Raw genomic sequence first — 22,146 nt, 5'->3', positions numbered from 1 at the left:
GGAGAAAAACTAAAAGCCTTCCCTCTAAATTCTGGCACAAGACAAGGCTGTCCTCTCTCACCACTCCTATTCAACATAGCACTGGAAGTACTTGCTATAGCGATTAGGCAAAAAAAGGATATCAAGGGAATCCAGATAGGAAAGGAAGAAGTCAAGCTCTCACTGTTTGCAGATGACATGATACTCTATATAGAAAACCCTAAAGACTCTATCAAAAAGCTTCTAGAAACAATAGACTCATATAGCAAGGTGGCAGGCTACAAAATTAACACACAAAAATCAATGGCCTTTCTATATACCAATAGTAATAAGGATGAAATGGACATTAAGAAAACAACCCCATTCACAATAGTGCCACACAAACTCAAGTATCTTGGAATCAACTTGACTAAATATGTGAAGGACCTATACAAAGAAAACTATAAAACTCTGCTCCAAGAAATAAGAGAGGACACACGGAAATGGAAACGCATACCCTGCTCATGGATTGGCAGGATTAACATCATCAAAATGTCAATACTCCCCAAGGCATTATACAGATTTAATGCCATCCCTCTAAAGATACCCATGACATTCTTCAAAGAAGTGGATCAGACACTTTTGAAATTCATTTGGAACAATAAACACCCTCGAACAGCTAAAGCAATCATTGGGAAAAAGAATATGGGAGGAATTACTTTCCCCAACTTTAAACTGTACTACAAAGCAACAGTTATAAAAACAGCATGGTATTGGAATAAGGATAGGTCCTCAGATCAGTGGAATAGGCTTGAATACTCAGAAAATGTTCCCCAGAGATACAACCACCTAATTTTTTATAAAGGAGCAGGAAATCCTAAATGGAGCAGGGAAAGCCTCTTCAACAAGTGGTGTTGGCACAATTGGATAGCCACTTGCAAAAAATTAAACTTAGACCCCCAGCTAACATCATGTACAAAGGTAAAATCCAAATGGATTAAAGACCTCGATATCAGACCCAAAACCATAAGATATATAGAACAGCACATAGGCAAAACACTCCAGGACATTACAGGCATCTTCAAGGAGGAAACTGCACTCTCCAAGCAAGTGAAAGCAGAGATTAACAGATGGGAATATATTAAGCTGAGAAGCTTCTGCACCTCAAAGGAAATAGTGCCCAGGATACAAGAGCCACCCACTGAGTGGGAGAAAATATTCATCCAATACCCATCAGATAAGGGGCTAATCTCCAAAATATACAAGGCACTGACAGAACTTTACAAGAAAAAAACATCTAACCCCATCAAAAAATGGGGAGAAGAAATGAACAGACACTTTGACAAAGAAGAAATACACATGGCCAAAAGACACATGAAAAAATGTTCCACATCACTAATCATCAGGGAGATGCAAATCAAAACAACGATGAGATACCACCTCACACCCCAGAGAATGGCACACATCACAAAGAATGAGAATAAACAGTGTTGGCGGGGATGTGGAGAGAAAGGAACTCTTATCCACTGCTGGTGGGAATGCTGTCTAGTTCAACCTTTATGGAAAGCGATATGGAGATTCCTCCAAAAACTGTAAATCGAGCTCCCATACGATCCAGCTATACCACTCCTAGGAATATACCCTAGGAACACAAAAATACAATACAAAAACCCCTTCCTTACACCTATATTCATTGCAGCTCTATTTACCATAGCAAGACTCTGGAAACAACCAAGATGCCCTTCAACAGACGAATGGCTAAAGAAACTGTGGTACATATACACAATGGAATATTATGCAGCTGTCAGGAGAGATGAAATCATGAAATTTTCCTATACATGGATGTACATGGAATCTATTATGCTGAGTGAAATAAGTCAGAGAGAGAGAGAAAAACGCAGAATGGTCTCACTCATTTATGGGTTTTAAGAAAAATGAAAGACACCCTTGTAATAATAATTTTCAGACACAAAAGAGAAAAGAGCTGGAAGTTCCAGCTCACCTCAGGAAGCTCACCACAAAGAGTGATGAGTTTAGTTAGGGAAATAACTACATTTTGAACTGTCCTAATAATGAGAATGTATGAGGAAAATGGAGAGCCTGTCTAGAGTACAGGCGGGGGTCGGGTGGGGCGAAGGGAGACTTGGGACATTGGTGATGGGAATGTTGCACTGGTGATGTGTGGTGTTCTTTACATGACTGAAACCCAAACACAATCATGTATGTAATTAAGGTGTTTAAATAAATTAAAAAAAATATATCCCAAAAATGGGTCAGATGAAAAAAAAAAATAAAAAAATAATTTTAACTGACTGAAATATAAAGTTAAGCAAAGGATTCCAACAAATTTTCGAGTAAGTCTGTTGAGAGATGTTACTGGCATATATGCAAAACAAGTTAGACTATTACATTACTTAGGAATAAAAGTAGCATGTAGGGGGGCCGGGCAGTGGCGCTGGAGGTAAGGTGCCTGCCTTACCTGCGCTAGCCTAGGAGACGGACCGCGGTTCGATCCCCCGGCGTCCCATATGGTCCCCCAAGCCAGGAGCGACTTCTGAGCGCATAGCCAGGAGTAACCCCTGAGCGTTACCGGGTGTGGCCCAAAAAAACCAAAAAAAAAAAAAAAAAAGAGAGATGATAACACAGCAGTAGGGCATTTGCCTTGCATGAGGCTGAACCAGGATGGACCTGGGTTCAATTCCCAGCATCCCATATCATTTCCTGAGCCTGTCAGGAGCAATTTCTAAGTGCAGAGCCAGGAATAAACCCTGAGTGCCATTGGATGTGGCCCCCCAAAAAAAAAAAAAAAGCAGCCTGCAACCTCCCTAATTATTTAGATTTTTATAGAAAGATACTAGCTTGATATTGTTTTTAATTTAGAAATATTATAATATATGCCAGTAACATCATAAAATACCATATAGTATGTTTTAATAACAAAGATTATACTCTATTTTAAAGTTAAATAACCAAATGTAAATTAAAATAAAATCTATTCTCACTAAACCAAAAACATGTGCTATGACCAATAGTGGAAAAATAAGGTACTGGGCTAGGGGTAGGAAAACATGGTAAACAACAAAATATTTTTACCCTCAGTGGAACACCATTTAAAATAATACAATGAAATATAATCAAATTGTAGTTTCTCTAAGCAATTCCTACAAACTTTTCTTTATATCAGAGGTCACAATAGCATAAGGAGAGAGATTATAGGTTAAAAAAAAGGATAAGAAAAAGGGGTATCACAGACACTTTGACAAAGAAATACAAATGGCCAAAAGACACATGAAAAAATGCTTCACATCACTAATCCTCAGGGAGATGCAAATCAAAACAACTATGAGGTACCACCTCACACCACAGAGATAGGCACACATCACAAAGAATAAGAACAAACAGTGTTGGTGGGGATGTGGAGAGAAAGGAACTCTTATCCACTGCTGGTGGGAATGCCGTCTAGTTCAACCTTTATGGAAAGCTATATAGAGATTCCTCCAAAAACTGGAAATCAAGCTCCTATACAATCCAGCTATACCACTCCTAGGAATATACCCTAGGAACACAAAAATACAATACAAAAATCCCTTCCTTACACCTATATTCATTGCAGCACTATTTACCATAGCAAGACTCTGGAAACAACCAAGATGCCCTTCAACAGACGAATGGCTAAAGAAACTGTGGTACATATACACAATGGAATATTATGCAGCTGTCAGGAGAGATGAAGTCATAAAATTTTCCTATACATGGATGTACATGGAATCTATTATGCTCAGTCAGAGAGAGAGAGAAAAACGCAGAATAGTCTCACTCATCTATGGGTTTTAAGAAAAATGAAAGACATTCTTGCAATAATAATTTTCAGACACAAAAGAGAGAAGGGCTGGAAGTTACAGCTCACCTCATGAAGCTCACCACAAACAGGGATGAGTTTAGTTAGAGAAATAACTACATTTTGAACTATCCTAATAATGAGAACATATGAGGGTTATAGAAAGCCTGTCTAGAGTACAGGCGGGGGTTGGGTGGGAAGGAGGGAGATTTGGGACATTGGTGATGGGAATGTTGCACTGGTGATGGGTGGTGTTCTTTACATGACTGAAACCCAAACACAATCACATATATAATCAAGGTGTTTAAATAAAATATAAAAAAAGAAAGAAAAGGGGTATCACAAATTCTAGAATTTGCCATTTGCTTAGAAAAGGAGTATTCTATTTGGTATAACTAGTAATAAGCTCCTTTGTAATAACATAGCTAAAGGAATGTGTGTGTGTGTGTGTGTGTGTGTGTGTGTGAGAGAGAGAGAGAGAGAGAGAGAGAGAGAGGAACAATGAGAACATGAAGATAAACTAGTTTAGTGGTAACTGATGAACTGATGAGAATGATGATCAACAAGAAGGCATAATATAAAAAAAATACTTCAAAGTCAACTTTCCAAATCTGTTTTGAGGCAAAACTATAATATTTTAGCTTTTACTCAATAACTCAATTTAGAAAGATTAACATTTAGGATGATCATGACTGAATGAATGTTTATTCTGATGATGACAATTTTTAAAATAGAGCTAAGTAAGAGAAGAAAATCCAGATGTAATTCTGTATCACAGACATTGCCAGTCTGTCTCTTTTTCTTAGTTCATCCATCCCATTGATCTAAATTGTGAGAAAAGATGAGAGTCATAAAATCCTAAAAATTAAAATGGCACAATATAACATTTTAAAATAGGAGACAGGAGTGTAGCAGAGCAGAAGAGTTCTTAATATGTATGAGGATATTGGTTCTACCCACACATCATACAAGAAAAGAAAAGAAAAAAAGAAGATAAGAAAGGGAAGAAAAGCTCACAAGCTGAACAATTTCACCATTGGGGATCAACAAAATATTAACTGTTTACCTGTGTAGTGTGTAAGTTTTTGTATCCTAATAAAGAAAGTGTTCCTTTAATCTATATTTCTTCTGCAAATTCCAATGCTTTTATTTTTATGTTTAGACCTTGACTATTCTTGTAATTTGTTTTGTTTTTGGACCACACCAGGTTGTACTCAAAGCTTATTCCTGGCTCTAGCTTAGGTATCCCACCTGGCAGGTACTAGATGATGTGTTACAGATCCAACATTGGTTGCTCAAGTGTAGGGCAACTCTTTATCCAATGTACAATGACTTTGGGCTCAATATTTTTTATTTTACTTAATCTAAGTGACTCTATCATGTTTATCCATTATTCAAAACTGATTTTGAAATGTTCTCTCTAACTCATTTCCAGAAATTGGGAGTCAGCTATTGAATGTTATTTCATCGATCCATTATCTTAAAAAAAAAAGGTACAACAAAACAAACAAAAAGAACAAACAAAAATCAAAGCCAGCAACCATGAAAAGACAAGAACAAACAAACAAAAACAACAATGACAAAAAAATGTCAAAAAAACCTCAACCAGCAACTACATAAAAAGGTTTGTGCTTTTTTTTTTTTTTTTTTTTTCCAAAGGCAAAGTAAGTATAAGCGAAGTTAGAAGGGTATTTTCTTGGCCTAAGAGATATCGGGTTTCTCCGCCCTTGAAGCATGCTGTCATGAGAACCACTACAGGCTCCCTACACACTCTATTTCTCTCCTCAAGGTCTTTTTATGGTTTAGGCATCCTTCCACTTGTAGATGATATAATTGTAGATTCCAGTTGTAGATGATATAATCATGTCTCTCTACCTCGATATATTGGTATTTCCTAGGACGAAGCCTAGGAATAAAGTTCTGTTCCATCACTGTTGTTGTAATCCGACTTTTATAATTGGTGATCTTTGCACAGATCCTAGGGCAAAGCCTGGAATAGAGTTTTTAAATCATGATTCCAGGAGTTCTATTCCATCACAGTTGTTACAGTCAGACCTCTGGGATTGGAAAGCTTGGTTTTTGTACAGATCCTAGGCTGAAGCCTAGGCTACAGTCTTTTTTGTTGGTCCCAGGGTAAGTACTGCCCTGTCTTGCCTGTCAATGTTAGTCTTCAGTAGTTGGTAATATTGGTAATCTTTGCAGAGGTCAAAGGACGATGTGCCTTCTGATTTTATATGATCGTTAGGACTTTCTGTTCATAACTAAGTTATTGTCGTTTCTGCTTTGTCGGATGTCATACCAAAACTGGCGTAAGTTGGTACTAGAAAGGTATTAGGAATTTCCCAAGGGGAGTTTGGTTCCTGGTGCAGAATTATTTCTGCTCTATGTGGGATGTAAAGAAATATAGTAAGTCAAAAGGCAGAAAAGCCTGGGAATTGGCCTACAGAACTGAATTTCCCAAAGGGCCTAGCGGGTTAGAGGGGACCTTAGGACATTGGTGGAGAGATGCTGACATTCTCGTGGAGAGTTTGGTGGTATGTATGGAACTCTATCTTCAACAGTATCATAAATCTCAGTATCTTGATAAAAATTGGGAAAATAAAATTAAAATTTATTATTTTGGTTCTGTGTGATACTTGAGTTCAACTATGTAGCTGTTTTTTCATGACTTTTTCATGCAGCAACAGTCATATGGCATCTGGAATCTCAGCTTCTTTATGCAAGAGAACAGTCATGACTTCCTACTATAATACAGGATTCCTGTGGTTTGCACTTTTCTCAATATGAGAACTTGGTTCCTAGTAGGAATGTTTCTGAGTGGATATATCATAAGTCACATAGAAAATATAATGGTTAACAGTTGTGTTCTGGAAGTAGCAAAGCAACCCTTCTGCCAAAGCAGTTCATGGGATTTTTAAAAAATCTTTTGAATAAGTTAACAATTTCAGTTTGAATATCTATATACCAATATACATCTATATATCTATATCTCTATATATATAAATCCAATTTATCATCATTTGAGGATTTTGGAAGGCAAGTTACATTTGTTTTTCTATAACTTGGGTTACCACAATTAGGTTAACGTTAATTAACTAGGTAATCTTTAGTTTGCTTATTCAATTTGTGATGAAAGGCTTTCATCTTACTTTTTAAAATAATCTTTTGGAATCATGGGAGTGCCTTTTATAATATCAAGAGACCACTTCACTGAATGTCAGGAAAAGCAATACCTGTTGGCAAGTGGGCCTCTAGCTTCAGTGAGAAATATTCAATCAGATGTAAATAAAACACATGCTTATTTTTGTCCTATAAATATCAATGTTGGTTATGTGATAATTACTTCAAAGAACAGGATAACAATTTATGCTATCATCAGAACCCTGTAATTACTAAAGCATAATTTTTAAACAGCATTTAGCAAAATGAGCTCCTACATAGAATTTGTAATGAAAAAGATATGTTTAACACCATACTAAATTAAATGTAAAATATGCATACTTTTAAGCAGGAGATACATTAGATTTACCTGGATTGCTTTGTTTTGCTTGGGGGAGGAGGGAACCACACCCAGCTTAATCAGGATTTACTCCTGACTCTGCACTCTAGAGGTGCTTAGAGGACATAATGTGGTATCAGGGATTGAACCCAGGTGGGCCATGTGCAAGACAGACACCCTACCTGCTGTATCATCACTCTGAACCCCAGATTTATCTCTTTAGTCTTAATTCACTAATCTTAATTTACTCTCTGCTTCTAGCTCAGGTATAGGGTCAGGGATAAAACATGCAAAGCCCCAATTAAGCTGAACACAGCATAAAAATCATAAGCACATAGCTAGAGAAGAGCTCAGTGAACTGAATGCATCTTTGCTGGTCATTGGTGATTTCTGACATGCAATACCAGATTAGAAACTCTGACATCATCTGGTACAGCATCTCAAAACAAAACAAATAGAAACGAAAGATGGATCCGTATTTTTCCATGTAAGTGGGAAGTGGGCAAATTCGATGAAAGGGTACAAACTCAAATGAGTATTTCTCAATATATGATAAAATTAACGTTATGAATATAAAGTAAATAAGATTCCTAACATTATCACTGTTACACTGTTGTATAAAGTATTTGAAATTTGAAAAGAGTATTTTCCGGCGTATAAGACAACTTTTGAAACAAACAAAAAAAAAGTCAACCGAAAATCGGGGGGGTCGTCTTATACGCCGAGTATATCCCGAAAAATGTTTCAATATGCCGCTAAACGAAAATTGTCTGAATATTGCCACAAAATGAATTTTCCAACTCAATCCTGCACCAATCACTGCAAGGCTGCTCGACCGCCTCTCTAACTCTGCCAATACAAGCAGGCTTTTGATGCATGCAAATTAGACAATTTCTGTACCAAATCTACACTGTCAAAATGCTGCTCAGATTGGCCAGAGTCAAGAAGAAGTCTATGACAGTATAACCTTTGAACCTTTGCTTGTTGTGATTGGATCACTGTGGTACATACAGTTGCAGCACAGGAACGTTCTGTCTGATACAGTGAATATAGGCCTAAACCTATGTTTTGACTGCAAAATAAGGAGGTCGTCTTATATGCCCAGTCATCTTATACGCCGGCAGATATGGTAGATACTAAAAGTTTTAGTTATAAAACAAAAACATTTTGAGACAATGAATATAAATATAAATATTTATATGTACACATAAATGGCTGAACATTTACTGTACATTATACCGCATACTTTAAATTTACATAGATCTTTTTATTACTTAAAGTTATTTTTTTTCCTTAAAAAGTCACCTCTCACGGGGCCAGAGAGGTGGCACTAGAGGTAAGGTGTCTGCCTTGCAAGTGCTAGCCAAGGAAAGACCACAGTTTGATCCCCCCGGCATTCCATATGGTCCCACTTAGCCAGGGGCAATTTCTGAGCGCTTAGCCAGGAGTAACCCCTGAGCATCTAAAGGGTGTGGCAAAAAAAAAAAAAAAGTCACCTTTCTTTTCTATTTAGCCACTGTGACTTACAAAACTGTCAAAAACCATTTTAGGCATACAATGTTTCAATGCTAACACCACTAGCATCTCTTCACCAATATCACCATGTGTAAATTATACTTCAATAAGACTGGAGTAAAATAAGGTTGGAAAGCAAATTTAAAAAGTTTACAGGGGCTGGAGTGGTAGAGCATCAGTAGAGTGTTTGCCTGGCATGCTGCTGACCTAGGACAGACCATGGTTCCATACTTTGGCATCCCATATGGATGGTCCCTGAGACAGGAGCGATTTTTTAGGGGGCAGGTCACATCCAGGATCGCTCAGGGGTTACTTCTGGTGCTAAGCCCAGAAATCGCTCCTCGCAGGCTCGGGGGACCATATGGGATGCTGGGATTCAAACCACCTTCCTTCTGCATGCAAGGCAAATGCCTTACCTCCATGCTAAAACTCCTGAGAGTCACCGGGTGTGGCCCCAAACCCCCCCAAAAAAGTTTACACTATCTTTTTTACAAAGATGAAAATGTGAGGTGCAGTCAAACATGACTTCATAATTTCAAGCATTTGAAAGTACAAGAGTATATTCATGCAGTTAATCTTTGTCCTATGTGAAATACATTCCATTATCCAGGTACAAGCATTTAGCAGTTAATGTTAAATGACTCATAGGCTACATTAGACTGGGAGGATGAGCATTTCTCTAGTTATGTGTATATTGATTATAGAGTAGTAGTAGCAATAATTATAGTCATCATCATTAATGTCGTAGTAATAGTAATGGTAGAAATAGTAGTAAAATATAGAAGAATATGATATGTTTTTTTTATTTAAACTGATATGTTTTTGTTTTGTTTTGCCTTGTTTGCTGTGCTATTGCTCTGACCCCTGATATGATCTTTTGGAGGTCATTTTTGTACATCACATTAAATTGAGTACCAGGACTTGCATTTTCTTTTTTGCAAATCCTCTTATGAAATTGTTTTGGTTTGGTTTTGGTTTTGGTTTACACCCAGCATTTGCTCAGGGGTTACTCCTGGCTCTATAGAAATCGCTCCTGGCAGGCCCGGGGGACCATATGGGAGACTGGGATTCAAACCGACGACCTTCTGCATGAAAGGCAAACAAACGCCTTACCTCCATGCTATCTCTCCGGCCCATAAATCCTCTTATGAAAATGTATATCTGAATAAATTAAGAATAAATTCTTACCTGAAGTCTTATCAAGAGGATTACTGGTATCTTCCTCAAAGCTCAGGACCTGAGACACAAAAAAGCAAAACATCTTTAGAAATGTTATAATAGTAAAAACTTTTATTTTATTTAGTCAATGAATAGTTAGCACATACTGGCTACTATTAAGTAAATCTGATTTCTGAGCTCAAATATTATAATCTTATCATGATATGGAGAGGTTGAGGTGGGTTGTATGGGCAAAATACATTCTGATGGAATTCTGGCATTCTGCTGGAAAGATGTGATGTTAAAGATTATATGCATGAAACCCTAGCATCAACAGTATTATAAATCATTGTGCCTAATTTCAAAAACAAACTTATAGTCTTCTGCAAATAGGTTACATGTTAAAGATACTTATATTAAAGATTCCAATAACTGGTTCCAGAAAGACAGCAGGGAGAACACTTGCCTTGCATACAGCTCATTGGGATCTAGAAGATCCCATATGGTTCACCAGGAGTGATCCTCAAACACAGAACTAGGAGAAAGTCCTGAGCACTGCCAGATGTGTGTCATTCCTTCTCCCCTCAAACAAACAAACAAACTAAACAAAACTAAGGGATTTCAGGAGCAAGAAAGAACAAATCATTTCCGAATGAGTGGTATATGGATCCTGCTGGGAAGATGCAGCATTTAAAGTAAGCTAAAATTAAAGTACTAGACTAGGATATTTTTGCCCCTCAGAGGTTTGAAATATATTTAGAGACTACAGTTAATATGCATTTTCACATTTAATTTTTAATCTTTCAGGAATTTATAATGTGGTAAGTTTATAGAGTATTATTTAGAAAATTCCTAGCTATCCTAATATAGAATGTTTGCTAAGGCTTGAACAACTCAAAATTATTTTATTTCAAAATTAATTGAGTTGAATTTTTATATTAATTAATTTCTAGAAATTAATAACTAATACTCTGGGTGGTTAAAAAGGTCTCTGTGATAATATAATATTTCCTCTAAAGTAGATTACATAGTTAAAAAAATATAAATTATATAGATTATAAAAAAATAAAGGATATTAAAGAAAGGAAACTATTAATTATTATTGGAGTGTTTTCTTCCAGGTTTTTCTTTTAGTACATTTATTCTGAGTATAAGTTATATAGTTATACAAAAATTTAGAGAGGAATTTTGTTCCCAATATTGGCTCGGAGAGATAGCACAGCAGCATTTGCCTTGCAAGCAGCCGATCCTGAACCAAAGGTGGTTGGTTCGAATCCCGGTGTCCCATATGGTCCCCCGTGCCTGCCAGGAGGAATTTTGTTCCCAATATCAAATCAAAAATTTTTTGAGAACATTGTCTTTAAGCCATTGTACAATAGGCCACATTTTAGAGCTACATTTCTTTATTCATGAGTCTTCCAGTGTGGGACTGTTTTCTAAATTTTGCAAATAGGAATAATGTGAAGATGAGGACCCTTGTACAGAATCATTTTATTTGAGATTCATAAATAAATTCTGAAAGCTAACTCATAGAGTTTAAGTGTTTATTTAAATGTTTAAACATGATAGAATATATGATTTCAAATGATATTTAACTCAGGGAGAAGAAAACCATTAAGATAGCAATACAAAAACTAGTAATATTTTTTAAACCCTTCATTTCTTGTTATCAAAACAGCTACTTTGTAATTAATTAGACATACTCCTTACTCATTTTGTTTGTTTTTTAGTTGTTGTATCACACCCAGAGGGGATCTGGGCTTACTCCTGGTTCTGTGTTTGGGGTGGGGGGAGTGAAAGGATTAAAATAGAGAGGGGCTGGCTGGAGCTAAAGTACAGTGGGCGGGGCCCTTGTCTTGTATGCAGTTGACCTGGGTTTGAACCCTGGCATTCCTTATACTCCCCCAAGCACCACCAGGAGCAATTCCTGAGTGCTGAACCATAAACAAGTCCTGAGCACGGCCAAGTGGCCCCAAACCCATAATTAAACAAACAAACAAACAAACAAACAAATAATAGAAAGGATCACAGTGGACTGTGTTGGTACTTTGGTGGTGGTTGTGGTGTTATAAGGAGAAATTTTGAAGAAGTGCAAAATTGTATACTTAAAACATAAACATTTGGGGCCGGGGAGGTGGTGCTAGAGGTAAGGTATCTGCCTTGCAAGCACTAGCCAAGGAAGGACCACGGTTCAATCCCCCGGCATCCCATATGGTCCCCCCAAGCCAAGGCAATTTCTGAGCGCTTAGCCAGGAGTAACCCCTGAGCATCAAAAGGGTGTGGCTCAAAAAACCAAAAAACCAAAAACACATAAACATTTGAGTACAATAATGTTATCGCATAACATTAATAGTAATTAATAGGAATTACATTGCTTGGCTAAAATGTAGGCAATCCGAGTTTGGCCCCACTGAGATCCCCAAGCATCAAAAAGAATGACTGGAGCACAGAACCAGAAATAGCCCTCAAACATTGTTGAGTATAGCCAAAGATCCTGCCCAAACCTCTTTTTTTTTTTTGCCCCTTCCTAATAAGTCAACTATCTACCTAGAAACACAGAACCGCATGAGCAAGAATTGCTATCTTTTTCACAAATCTGGTTTCCCTGCTTTCTCTGACCATGGTTTCCTCAGAGCACATCCAAATGCCTGGAGTATGGGGACTCAAAAGACAGCCCCTCTAACTTTGGGATTTACGATAAATATCATGCCTTACTATTTGATAATTTATATGTAAAGCAAGATTTCCTTCTAGTTTCATTCTTGTGTCTCTCTTTTTCTCTCTCTTCACATACATGCACGTGCGCGCGCACACACACACACACACACACACACACACACACACACACACACACACACACACATCTTGACACCAAACCAACCTCTTCCATTTCAAAGGAGTCGGGTGCATTGCCTGCATGACAAAACAGTTTCTTGAGCCTGTTGGTGTGAACTGAACTTTCCTTTTGGTTTCTGTCCTTCGCTCTTTTCTCAATCACACAGGAAGGAGAGGCCTGCTTGACTGGCAAGACCATGGGCTTTGAGCCCTTGGGAACCTGGAGCAGCAGAGACTCTGCTGGAGGAGATGAATGACTTTGGTCACAGTGCTTTGTTGATGCTGTGAGATTCACTCCATATTTGGCTGGCTTTGTCAAGGTGAGGGAAAATCTCCCCCTTCTGTTTGATGGTTTTGATGCCTGATCATTGCACTCCCGCCTGCTACTCTGCTCGGAATATCTCCTGAAAAATTCACCCCTTCTTCTTCGGTGCTTTTTGGTGCTATTCACTGAAGTAGTTTGCAGTCTCTTTTGCTCATATTTCAATTCCATTTCATTTTGCCGGACATTAACCTCATTCAAGAAAGTTGAGAAAGCATTCACATGGTCCAGTATTTGCAGCTGTTGGAAACGATCTAAAAAAAAAAAAATCAAAAAGAGCACACAGTTTTCATATTGCTTAGGGTCTTTTGTTAAAATGAGTTAATAGAGTCAATTGGAGAGAATAATTAACATGTGAGATTTCCAAATGGGAGAACTGTCCTGTTGAAACTCAGGTTTTCTCAGCTCAGCACATATAAATCATGAAAATGATTTCCCTACAATGAAGTTATCAGAAAGCAAATACGAGTTTCCTCTTTCTGTAGAACTCCAAAACATTTCTATAAAACATTTTATTAGCCAAAATGATGTGATTAAAACATCAAAGTAAATTAATTTTATGGAAAAATTGAATATTCCCAGACCCCCCCCCCCAAATCCTACTAAATTCTATGCCACTATCATAACTTGTGATATAGTAAAAGCAAGAATATTAAGTGTACAGGTTGTAGATGTGGTAACAGAATGGAGTTTAGTAGTACTAACTTTGCTGCCTTGGATGTAAGCCTCTAAATTGTTGCTGCAGAGCAACAATTAATATTACCTATGATTATATTTTTTTGCCTTTCATTGTAAATGCAGAAATCCTCCAGATTTATTTTGGTTTATAAAAACATAGTAATCTTTCAATGTCAATGAGAGTATTTTGTAAACTGTAATTTTAAGTGAAAGATATATACTAAACTTAGATCCTTAACTAACCTTTTTCTTTATGTATTGGCCAGTATTCTCCCCCTCTTCCCATACACTCAGTGATATAAAAAGTCACACTGAGATAAACTGTGTAGTTTAAGGATCTTTTATACTAACACGGGTCTTTAGAAAATCTCAGAAAGGCATAGTACCAACTTTCACAAAGTTGGGGAGGCCCATACATTTATACTTAGTTTAAACATTATAACTATAAAATTATACATATGTCTATAACTTTATATATGAATATATCAGAATAGGTAAATCTAAAGTATGAGCTTGCATATTGAGTGAAATGTAAAAGAAAGAACTTATTTTTTCCAAATATGAAGTGACCGTGAATATTTCTTCAGTTTTGGAAAGAGAGAGAGGCACATCATTCTCTTTCTTTATTTCCTTCTACATTGTCCCTTGAAGAGTGAAAAGATCCTGACCAATAGAAATAGAAAGCCTGATACAATGACAAGAAGTGTGGCCACAAAGTTTTTGATGAATTAATAGATATAGGATGTTTTATGCTGTTCTCATCACAGAAATGTCTTCTTGCTCTCCAGTGTTAAAGTAATATCATCTGTCTTATTTTTCTCTTATATCTGTTGTGAAAGTAACATTTATATAAATATATCAGTTCTTAAAATGGTATGACTCAGTAAAGAAATGCATTACCCTCAGTTTTCTTTTCCTTTTTTTTTAAATAGTATTATTTAATCACCATGATTACGAACTTGTCGGTAGTTGGGTTACAGTCATAAAAAGAACACCCCCCCTTCACCAATGCAACCTTCCCACCACCAATGACTCCTATATCCCTCTCACAACTCCCATGCCTGAATTAGAGACAGGCATTTGATTTCACTCACTCACTATCATTGTCATGATAGTTGTTAGTGTAGTTATTTTTCTAACTGAATTTACCACTCTTTGTAGTGAGCTTTATATCATGAGTGAGTCTTTCTAGCCCTCATCTCTATTGTCTCTGTGTACTATTACAATAATGTCTTTTATTTTTCTTAAATCCCATAGATGAGTTAGACTATTCTGTGTCTATCTCTCTCCCTCTGATTTATTTCACTTCATGTGTAGGAAAATTTCAGGACTTAATCTCAAGTAATGGCTGTATAGTATTCCATTGTGTATATGTTCCACAATTTCTTTAGTCATTCATCTGTTGAAGGACATAGGATTGGTTCCAGATACTGGCCATTGTAAATAGTGCTACAATGACTATAGGTGTGCAGAAGGTATTTTTAAAATAATATAGTTATTTAAGCATCATGATTACAAACATGATTGTAATTGGGTTTTAGTCATAAAAAACCCTTCATCAGTAAACATTCCTACCACTAATGTCCCCCATCTACCTCACCCCTTCACCTGTATTCGAGACATTCTACATATCTCACTCATTGTTATTGTCATGATAATTGTCAGTGTAGTTATTTCTCTAACTGAACTCATCACTCTTGTGGTGACCCACATATCGTGAGCTGATCCTTTCAGTCCTCATCTCTATTGTCTCTGGGCATTATTATAATATTGTCTTTCATTTTTCTTAAAACTCAGAAAAGTGAGACTATGCTGTGTCTATCTCTCTCCCTCTGACTTATTTCACTCAGAATTATAGTTTCCATGTGCTTCCAGGTATAGGAAAATTTCATGCTTCATCTCTCCCTATGGCTGCATAATATTCCATTGTGTATATTTAATACAGTTTATTTAATCATTAATCTTTTAAGGGTATCTTGGTTGTTTCCAGAGTCTGGCTATTGTAAATTACGCCTCAATAAATATAGGTGTGAGGAAGGCATTTTGTATTGTAATTTTTTTTTTGTTCCTAGGGTATATCCCTAGGAGTGGTATAACAGGATTATGTGGGAGATCAATTTCCAATTTTTTGAGGAATCTCCATATTGTTTTCCATAAAGTCTGGACTAAACAGTATTCCCACCAGCAGTGAATGAGAGTTGCTTTCTATGCACATCCCCGCCAGCACTGATTGTTCTTGTTCTTTGTGATGTGAGCATGAGATGTTATGTAATTGTTGCTTTGTTTTGCATCTCCCTGATGATTAGTGTTTTGGAGCATTTTTTCATATGTCTTTAGCCATTTGTATTTCTTCTTTGATAAGGGTCTGTTCATTTATTCTCCCGATGTTTTGATGGGTTTAGGTGTTTTTTTTTTCTTGTTAAGTTCTGTCAGTACCTTGTATATTATAGAGATTAGCCCCTTATCTGATGGGTATTGTATAAATAGTTTCTCCCATTCTGTGTGTGGCTTTTTTATCCTAGTCTCTATTGCCTTTGAGGTGCAGAAGCTTCTCAGCTTAATATAATCCCATCTGTTTATCTCTTCTTCCACTTCCTTGAAAATGACTTTAGTCTCAATGTCATGGAGTGTTTAACTTACATGTTGTTCTATATATCATATGGTTTCTGGTCTGGTATCAAGGTCTTTAATCAAACACTTGGATTGACCTTTCGTGCATTGAGTTAGATGGAGGTCTGAATTTGCTTTTTGGCATGTGGCTGACCAGTTGTCTCAAAACTACTTGTTAAAAAGGCTTTCCTTGCTCCATTTTTCATTTTTGCTCCTTTATCAAAGATTAGTTGATTGTTAGTCTGGAGAACATTCTCTGAATACTCAACTCTATTTCACTGATCTGAAGGTCTGTCTTTATTTCTATACCATGCTGTTTTATGAAATGCTTCTCTGCATCTATTGATATGATCATATGGTTTTTATTTTTGTTTTCATATGGTGTATTATATTGATTGATTTACATATGTTACCATACTTGCATTCCTGTAATAAAACCTACTTGGTCATGGTGTATGAACTTCTTTGTGAGGAGTTGGGTTCAATTTGCTAGGGTTTTGTTGAGGATCTCTGCATCTGTGTTAATCAGGGATATTGGTCTGTAGTTTTCTTTCTTTGAAACAGTTCTGTCAGGTTTTAATCAGGATAATTATAGTTTCATAAAAAAACTATTTGGGAGTATTTCTGTTTCTTTGGTTTCATGAAAAAACCTGGACAGGATTGGTAGTAGTTTCCCTTGAAAGGTTTGAAAGAAATTAGATGGAAAGGTTTTCCATTTTCTAGGCAAATCATAATTGGTGAGGGTAAATTTTACTAAATAAAGTCTTCGGGGTTCTATTGTGTATAGAGCATTCTTAAAAAATCATAAATTTCAAGTCTAGAAAACTAAGTAGTGTAATGAGCATTGTAAAAGTAGTCTATACCATAAAATATTGTCTAGAATGTCGTGAACATCCAGTTTCCTTTCCTAAAGCAAGCTAAAATTATGAGCATTATGGAATAATGGTAAACAATCTAAAATCAAAAACAGATTACAATAACAAATTCAATGAATGAGCTCTGTAACAGGAGTTCATGACATGCAGTTACATATTTTATTGCTATCTGTGGACACAAATATTAGATATATTATCAGACATAGTCAAGTAGAAAATAAATAGAATAGAATTTTGTTTTGACATTATCATAATGAGCCCTGTCTTCTGAGTCTAGTATAGTATAGCATTGTGATATGGAACCGGGGTGACAACCTATATCTCCAACAACCACAGTGGACAAAAAAAATCAAGAAGTTATTACAGGTCTCCCCCTGCTGTGACATTCGCAACTGGAAGAGTGTGAGGTGACCTGCCAGCTTTGCGTCTTTCTCTTCTCTTTCGTCTCCTGAAGCTCTCCCGGAGAGGGCAGGAAGGGCCACCCAAAAAAACTGTCTCCTAGAGGCTCCAGAAGAGCATGTCCACTCTGCTTCACTTCACAGCCGTGCTCTCTTTCTAACTAATGAACCCCACCATAATGCAGAAAAAAATCTCAATATAAGCATGACAATGGGGAAACCTCGCAGGCAAACACCATGCACAGAGAATGAAGATGATAGCTTTGATGACCCCAAAATACCAACCATCTGATTAATCTCTCAGATAAGGAGTTTAGAATAGAAATATGGAGGATTCTCATGGAAATCAAAGAAAACATAGCTCTAGCTAAACAGAACACAAATACAGAAATCAGGAAACTCCAAACTGAAATAACAGATCTGAAAAACATGGTAGCTTAACTGAAAATCTCAATGAAAAGCTTCTCCAACAGGGTAACAGCAGCGAAGTACAGAATCAGTAAACTGGAAGATGAAAAGCAGAACAACTCCATACAGCAGAAAAGATTGGAAAATAACCTTAAGGCAAATGATCAGGCAATGAAAAAATACTCAAGGAATATTAACAGATAAAAATAAAAGTCTTTGATAAACTCAACAGAAACAACATTAGAATCATTGGAGTCCCAGAGGCCCAGGAAGAAAATCCCCAGGAAGAATCAACAATCAAAGACATCATCACAGAGAAAATTCCAGAGCTAAAGACTGCCTGCAACCAAATCCTGCATGCCCAAAGAGTACCAGCCAAAAGTAACCCAAAGAAAAACATCCCAAGACACATCCCAGTAAAAATGACGAATCCCACAGATAGAGATAAAATACTAAAGCAGCAAGATCAAAAAGAAAAATTACATTCAAAGGAACATCCTTAAGATTTACAGCAAACATCTTACAAGAAACTCTCAAGGCCAGAAGACAGTGGTGGGATATTGTGACAAGACTGAATGAAATGGATGCTTCACCTAGAATACTGCACCCAGCCCGACTCATGTTCAAGTTTGAAGGAAGAATACATAGTTTCATGGATAAGCAACAGTTCAGAAACTTTACATATGCAAAACCAGCCTTAAAGGAAAAACTGAAAGGTCTACTTTAAAACAAGACAGACCAAAAGACACACCAAACTTATACACAAAGATAACAATTAAATCCCATAACAAACATCTCCCCCAACATCAATAGACTATATGCAGCATTTAAGAGACACAGTGTCAAAATGGATCAAAAAGATGAATCCAACCTTCTGCTGCATACAAGAAACACACCTGAATAATCAGAACAAACATAGACTCAAAATCAAGGCTGAAGGAAAATCATCCAAACAAACAAAATTCTTAAAAAGGCTGGGGGGGGGCATATTTATATCAGACGACACAAACTTAGACTCAGAAAAGTTGTAAGGAACAAAGATGGACACTCTGTACTAATCAAGGAATATGTGCAACAGGAAAAATTGCACTAATAAATATATACTACCCAATGAGAGATCAGCAAAATATCTAATACAACTATTGACAAATTTGAAAAGGCACATCAATAACAACACAATAATTGTGGGAGACCTCAACACAGCCCTGTCAACATTTGATAGATCAACTAGACTGAAATCCAAAAAAACTATACTAGACCTGAAAAGAGAAATGAAAGAAGAGGCCTGGTAGATATAGATAGGACACTATATCCCCAGAAACCTGGAATGCAGTCTAATCCAATCTTTATGGAAAGCAATATGGAGATTCCTCCAAAAACTGGAAACTGAGCTCCCATATGATCCAGCTATACCACTCCTAGGGATACACCCTAGGAACACAAAAATACAATACAAAAATCCCTTCCTCACACCTATATTCATTACAACACTATTTACAATAGCCAGATTCTGGAAAAAACCAAGATGCCCTTCAACAGATGAATGACTAAAGAAACTGTGGTACATATACACAATGGAATATTATCAGCAGTCAGGAAAGATGAAGTCATGAAATTTTCCTATACATGGATGTACAAGGAATCTATTATGCTGAATGAAATAAGCCAAAGGTAGAGAAATAGATGCAGAATAGTCTCACTCATCTATGGGTTTTAAGAGAAATGAAAGACATTCTTGCAATAATTCCCAGAGACAAAAGAAAGGAGGCCTGGAGTGATGAGTACAGTTAGAGAAATAACTACATTGAGAACTATCATAACAATGTGACTAAATGAAGGAAGTAGAAAGTCTGTTTAGTGTACAGGTAGGGGTGGGGTGAGGAGGAGGGAGATTTGGGACATCGGTGATGGGAATGTTGCACTGGTGAAGGGAAGTGTTCTTTATATGACTGAAACCCTACTACAATCATATTTGTAATCAAGGTGTTTAATTAAAGATATTTAAAAAGAAGTTATTATAGACATAGTAAAATTTAGACATTAAAACTATTTATAGTGAGAAATGTAGTGGGAGTTCAAATGCTTCTAGTGCATTCTGCACCACTTTCTGTGGATAAAAGCATTAGATTATTGTAGATATCTATAAAGATAAGTTGATTGGACACCTGCTCAAACCAAAGAGCTGTATCCATTCTGAAAGAGCTTAATACATTGACGTTTAAGGAAATTATCGACAGAAAGGGCTGTTGTGACATTATATTGTGTAGGATAATTCTTGTTAAAATTGAGGATTTGTTTTGTGTAATTGCTCTTTGCGTAGCTGATTTAGGGTTGGTTTGATTAGCACAAATATTGCGAGTTTTTTTTTTTTGTATGAGAATGTTGTTTAGCCTTCCCTCCCTTTTAAATGGGAGTTTTGCTGGGTAGTGGACTCTAGCTTGAAAGTTTCCTTCGTTCAGTAGCTTGAATATGTCATTCCATTCTTTTCTTGCCTGAAATGTTTCAAATGGAAGATCTGTCTTGATCTTAATGTTATTTCCCTTATACTTGAGGGTTTTTTCCTTCCTTACTGCTTTAAATAGTCTATCTCTCTGTTTTTTGCCATTTGGATTACCAAATGTCTTCGTGTTTTTCTGCTGGTCTATTTTAATTAGCACTCGTTTTACCTCTTGGATTTGTAGAGAAACCTCTTTTCCAAGGGTGGGGAAAGTCTCAGCTTTTATCTCCCTCACTACTTTTTCTTCTCTTTTCCCATTTTTCCCTTTCTGGAATTCCTATAATTCAAAGATTATTTCTCTGTTTTTTTAATTAAGTACCTTACATTTTCCCCAGGGTTTTGTATCTCCTTTATATTTTACTTCTTTATCCCAGCTGGCTTGTAATTTGTCTTTAAGTAAGTCTATATGATTCTCAAACTGTGTAATTTTACTATTATGGTTTACTAGCATACCTTTTAGTTCATTCAGTTCCATTTGTATGGATTCTCTCATCTTCTGAAAGAATTCTTTTTTGAGTTGTTGAATTGTTCATCAATAAATTTCTCAATTTCTCAGGCTAGTGACTTCTTGATTTCCATTGCTAAACCATTAAGTGTTGATTTTAGGTCCTTATCTATAAGGACGTATAAATTTTGATTTTATTTCCTTACCTCTGAGGACATGTATTCAGTCATTTGGGTGAACTTGGAGATTTGCCAAGATTTGTCTCCATAGCCCCTCGAAGAAATGTTTTCTTTAGCTTCCTCACTGAACTTTGCATTTAGTAGTTAGAAGTGTTGGATTTCTCAGGCTGTTAAAAGAAGTGTTAAATCCAACCTGCCAGGAAATCTATCATATAAATTGAAGTGACTTCCGTGTGGTTTGGGAAAATGAGAACTGATGGGAAAGAAGGAATGATTCTGGAAAAGACCAAGAAAAACAGCCTCATTTGCATTTGGTGAAAGGGATGAAGGAAGTAGGTTCCCTATTCCCTCCCTGGCACCAATCTGGCTGGCCCTAAAGGGCAGAAAAACAGTGATGGCCTGCAGTTTTCCCTTTTATAGCATCTGTGTCTGATTTTTGTATCAGGTTCATGTTAGCTTCATAAAACCTATTTGGGAGTTTTTCTGTTTCTTCAATTTCCTGAGAGATCCTGAAAAATATTGGTAGTATATTCTCTTGAGGGGTTTGAACAAATTTGTTAGTGAATTCATCTGGGCCTGGGGTTTTGTTTTGGGAGAGACTTTTGATTACCATTTTAATTTCCTCAATAGTGATGGGTCTGTATAGTTATGCTAAATTAACCTGGTTAAACCATGGAAGATTACAAGAGTCCAAAAATTTATCCATTTCTTTCAGGTTCTCATGTTTTGTGGCACAGATTTTCTCAAAATAGTCTCCGATTATCCTTTGAATCTCTGTAGTATCTGCATTGATAGCCCCCTTTTCATTTCTAATGTGGTTTATTAAGTTTCTATCTCTCCCTTTCTTTCTGTGTTTTATCAATCTTTTTTACTCTTTTAAAGAATCGATGAATCTTTGTGTGGTTTATTGATCTTGTTTATTTTTTCAAAA

At 36.5% G+C, this 22,146-nt stretch overlaps 1 protein-coding gene across 1 annotated transcript in view; it reads right to left on the bottom strand.

The window, feature by feature from the left end:
• The window catches only part of ITPRID1 (ITPR interacting domain containing 1), a 100,985-nt gene that overhangs the window by 41,733 nt on the left and 37,106 nt on the right, over positions 1-22,146 (bottom strand). The window contains 2 exon segments of the mRNA XM_049785975.1: positions 9,999-10,047; positions 12,850-13,379. Coding sequence (XP_049641932.1) covers positions 9,999-10,047; positions 12,850-13,379 — 579 coding nt within the window.

This window comes from Suncus etruscus, chromosome 13 (genome assembly GCF_024139225.1).
Source record: "Suncus etruscus isolate mSunEtr1 chromosome 13, mSunEtr1.pri.cur, whole genome shotgun sequence".
Lineage (NCBI taxonomy): Eukaryota > Metazoa > Chordata > Mammalia > Eulipotyphla > Soricidae > Suncus > Suncus etruscus.
This window is presented reverse-complemented; position numbering and strand designations above follow the sequence as displayed.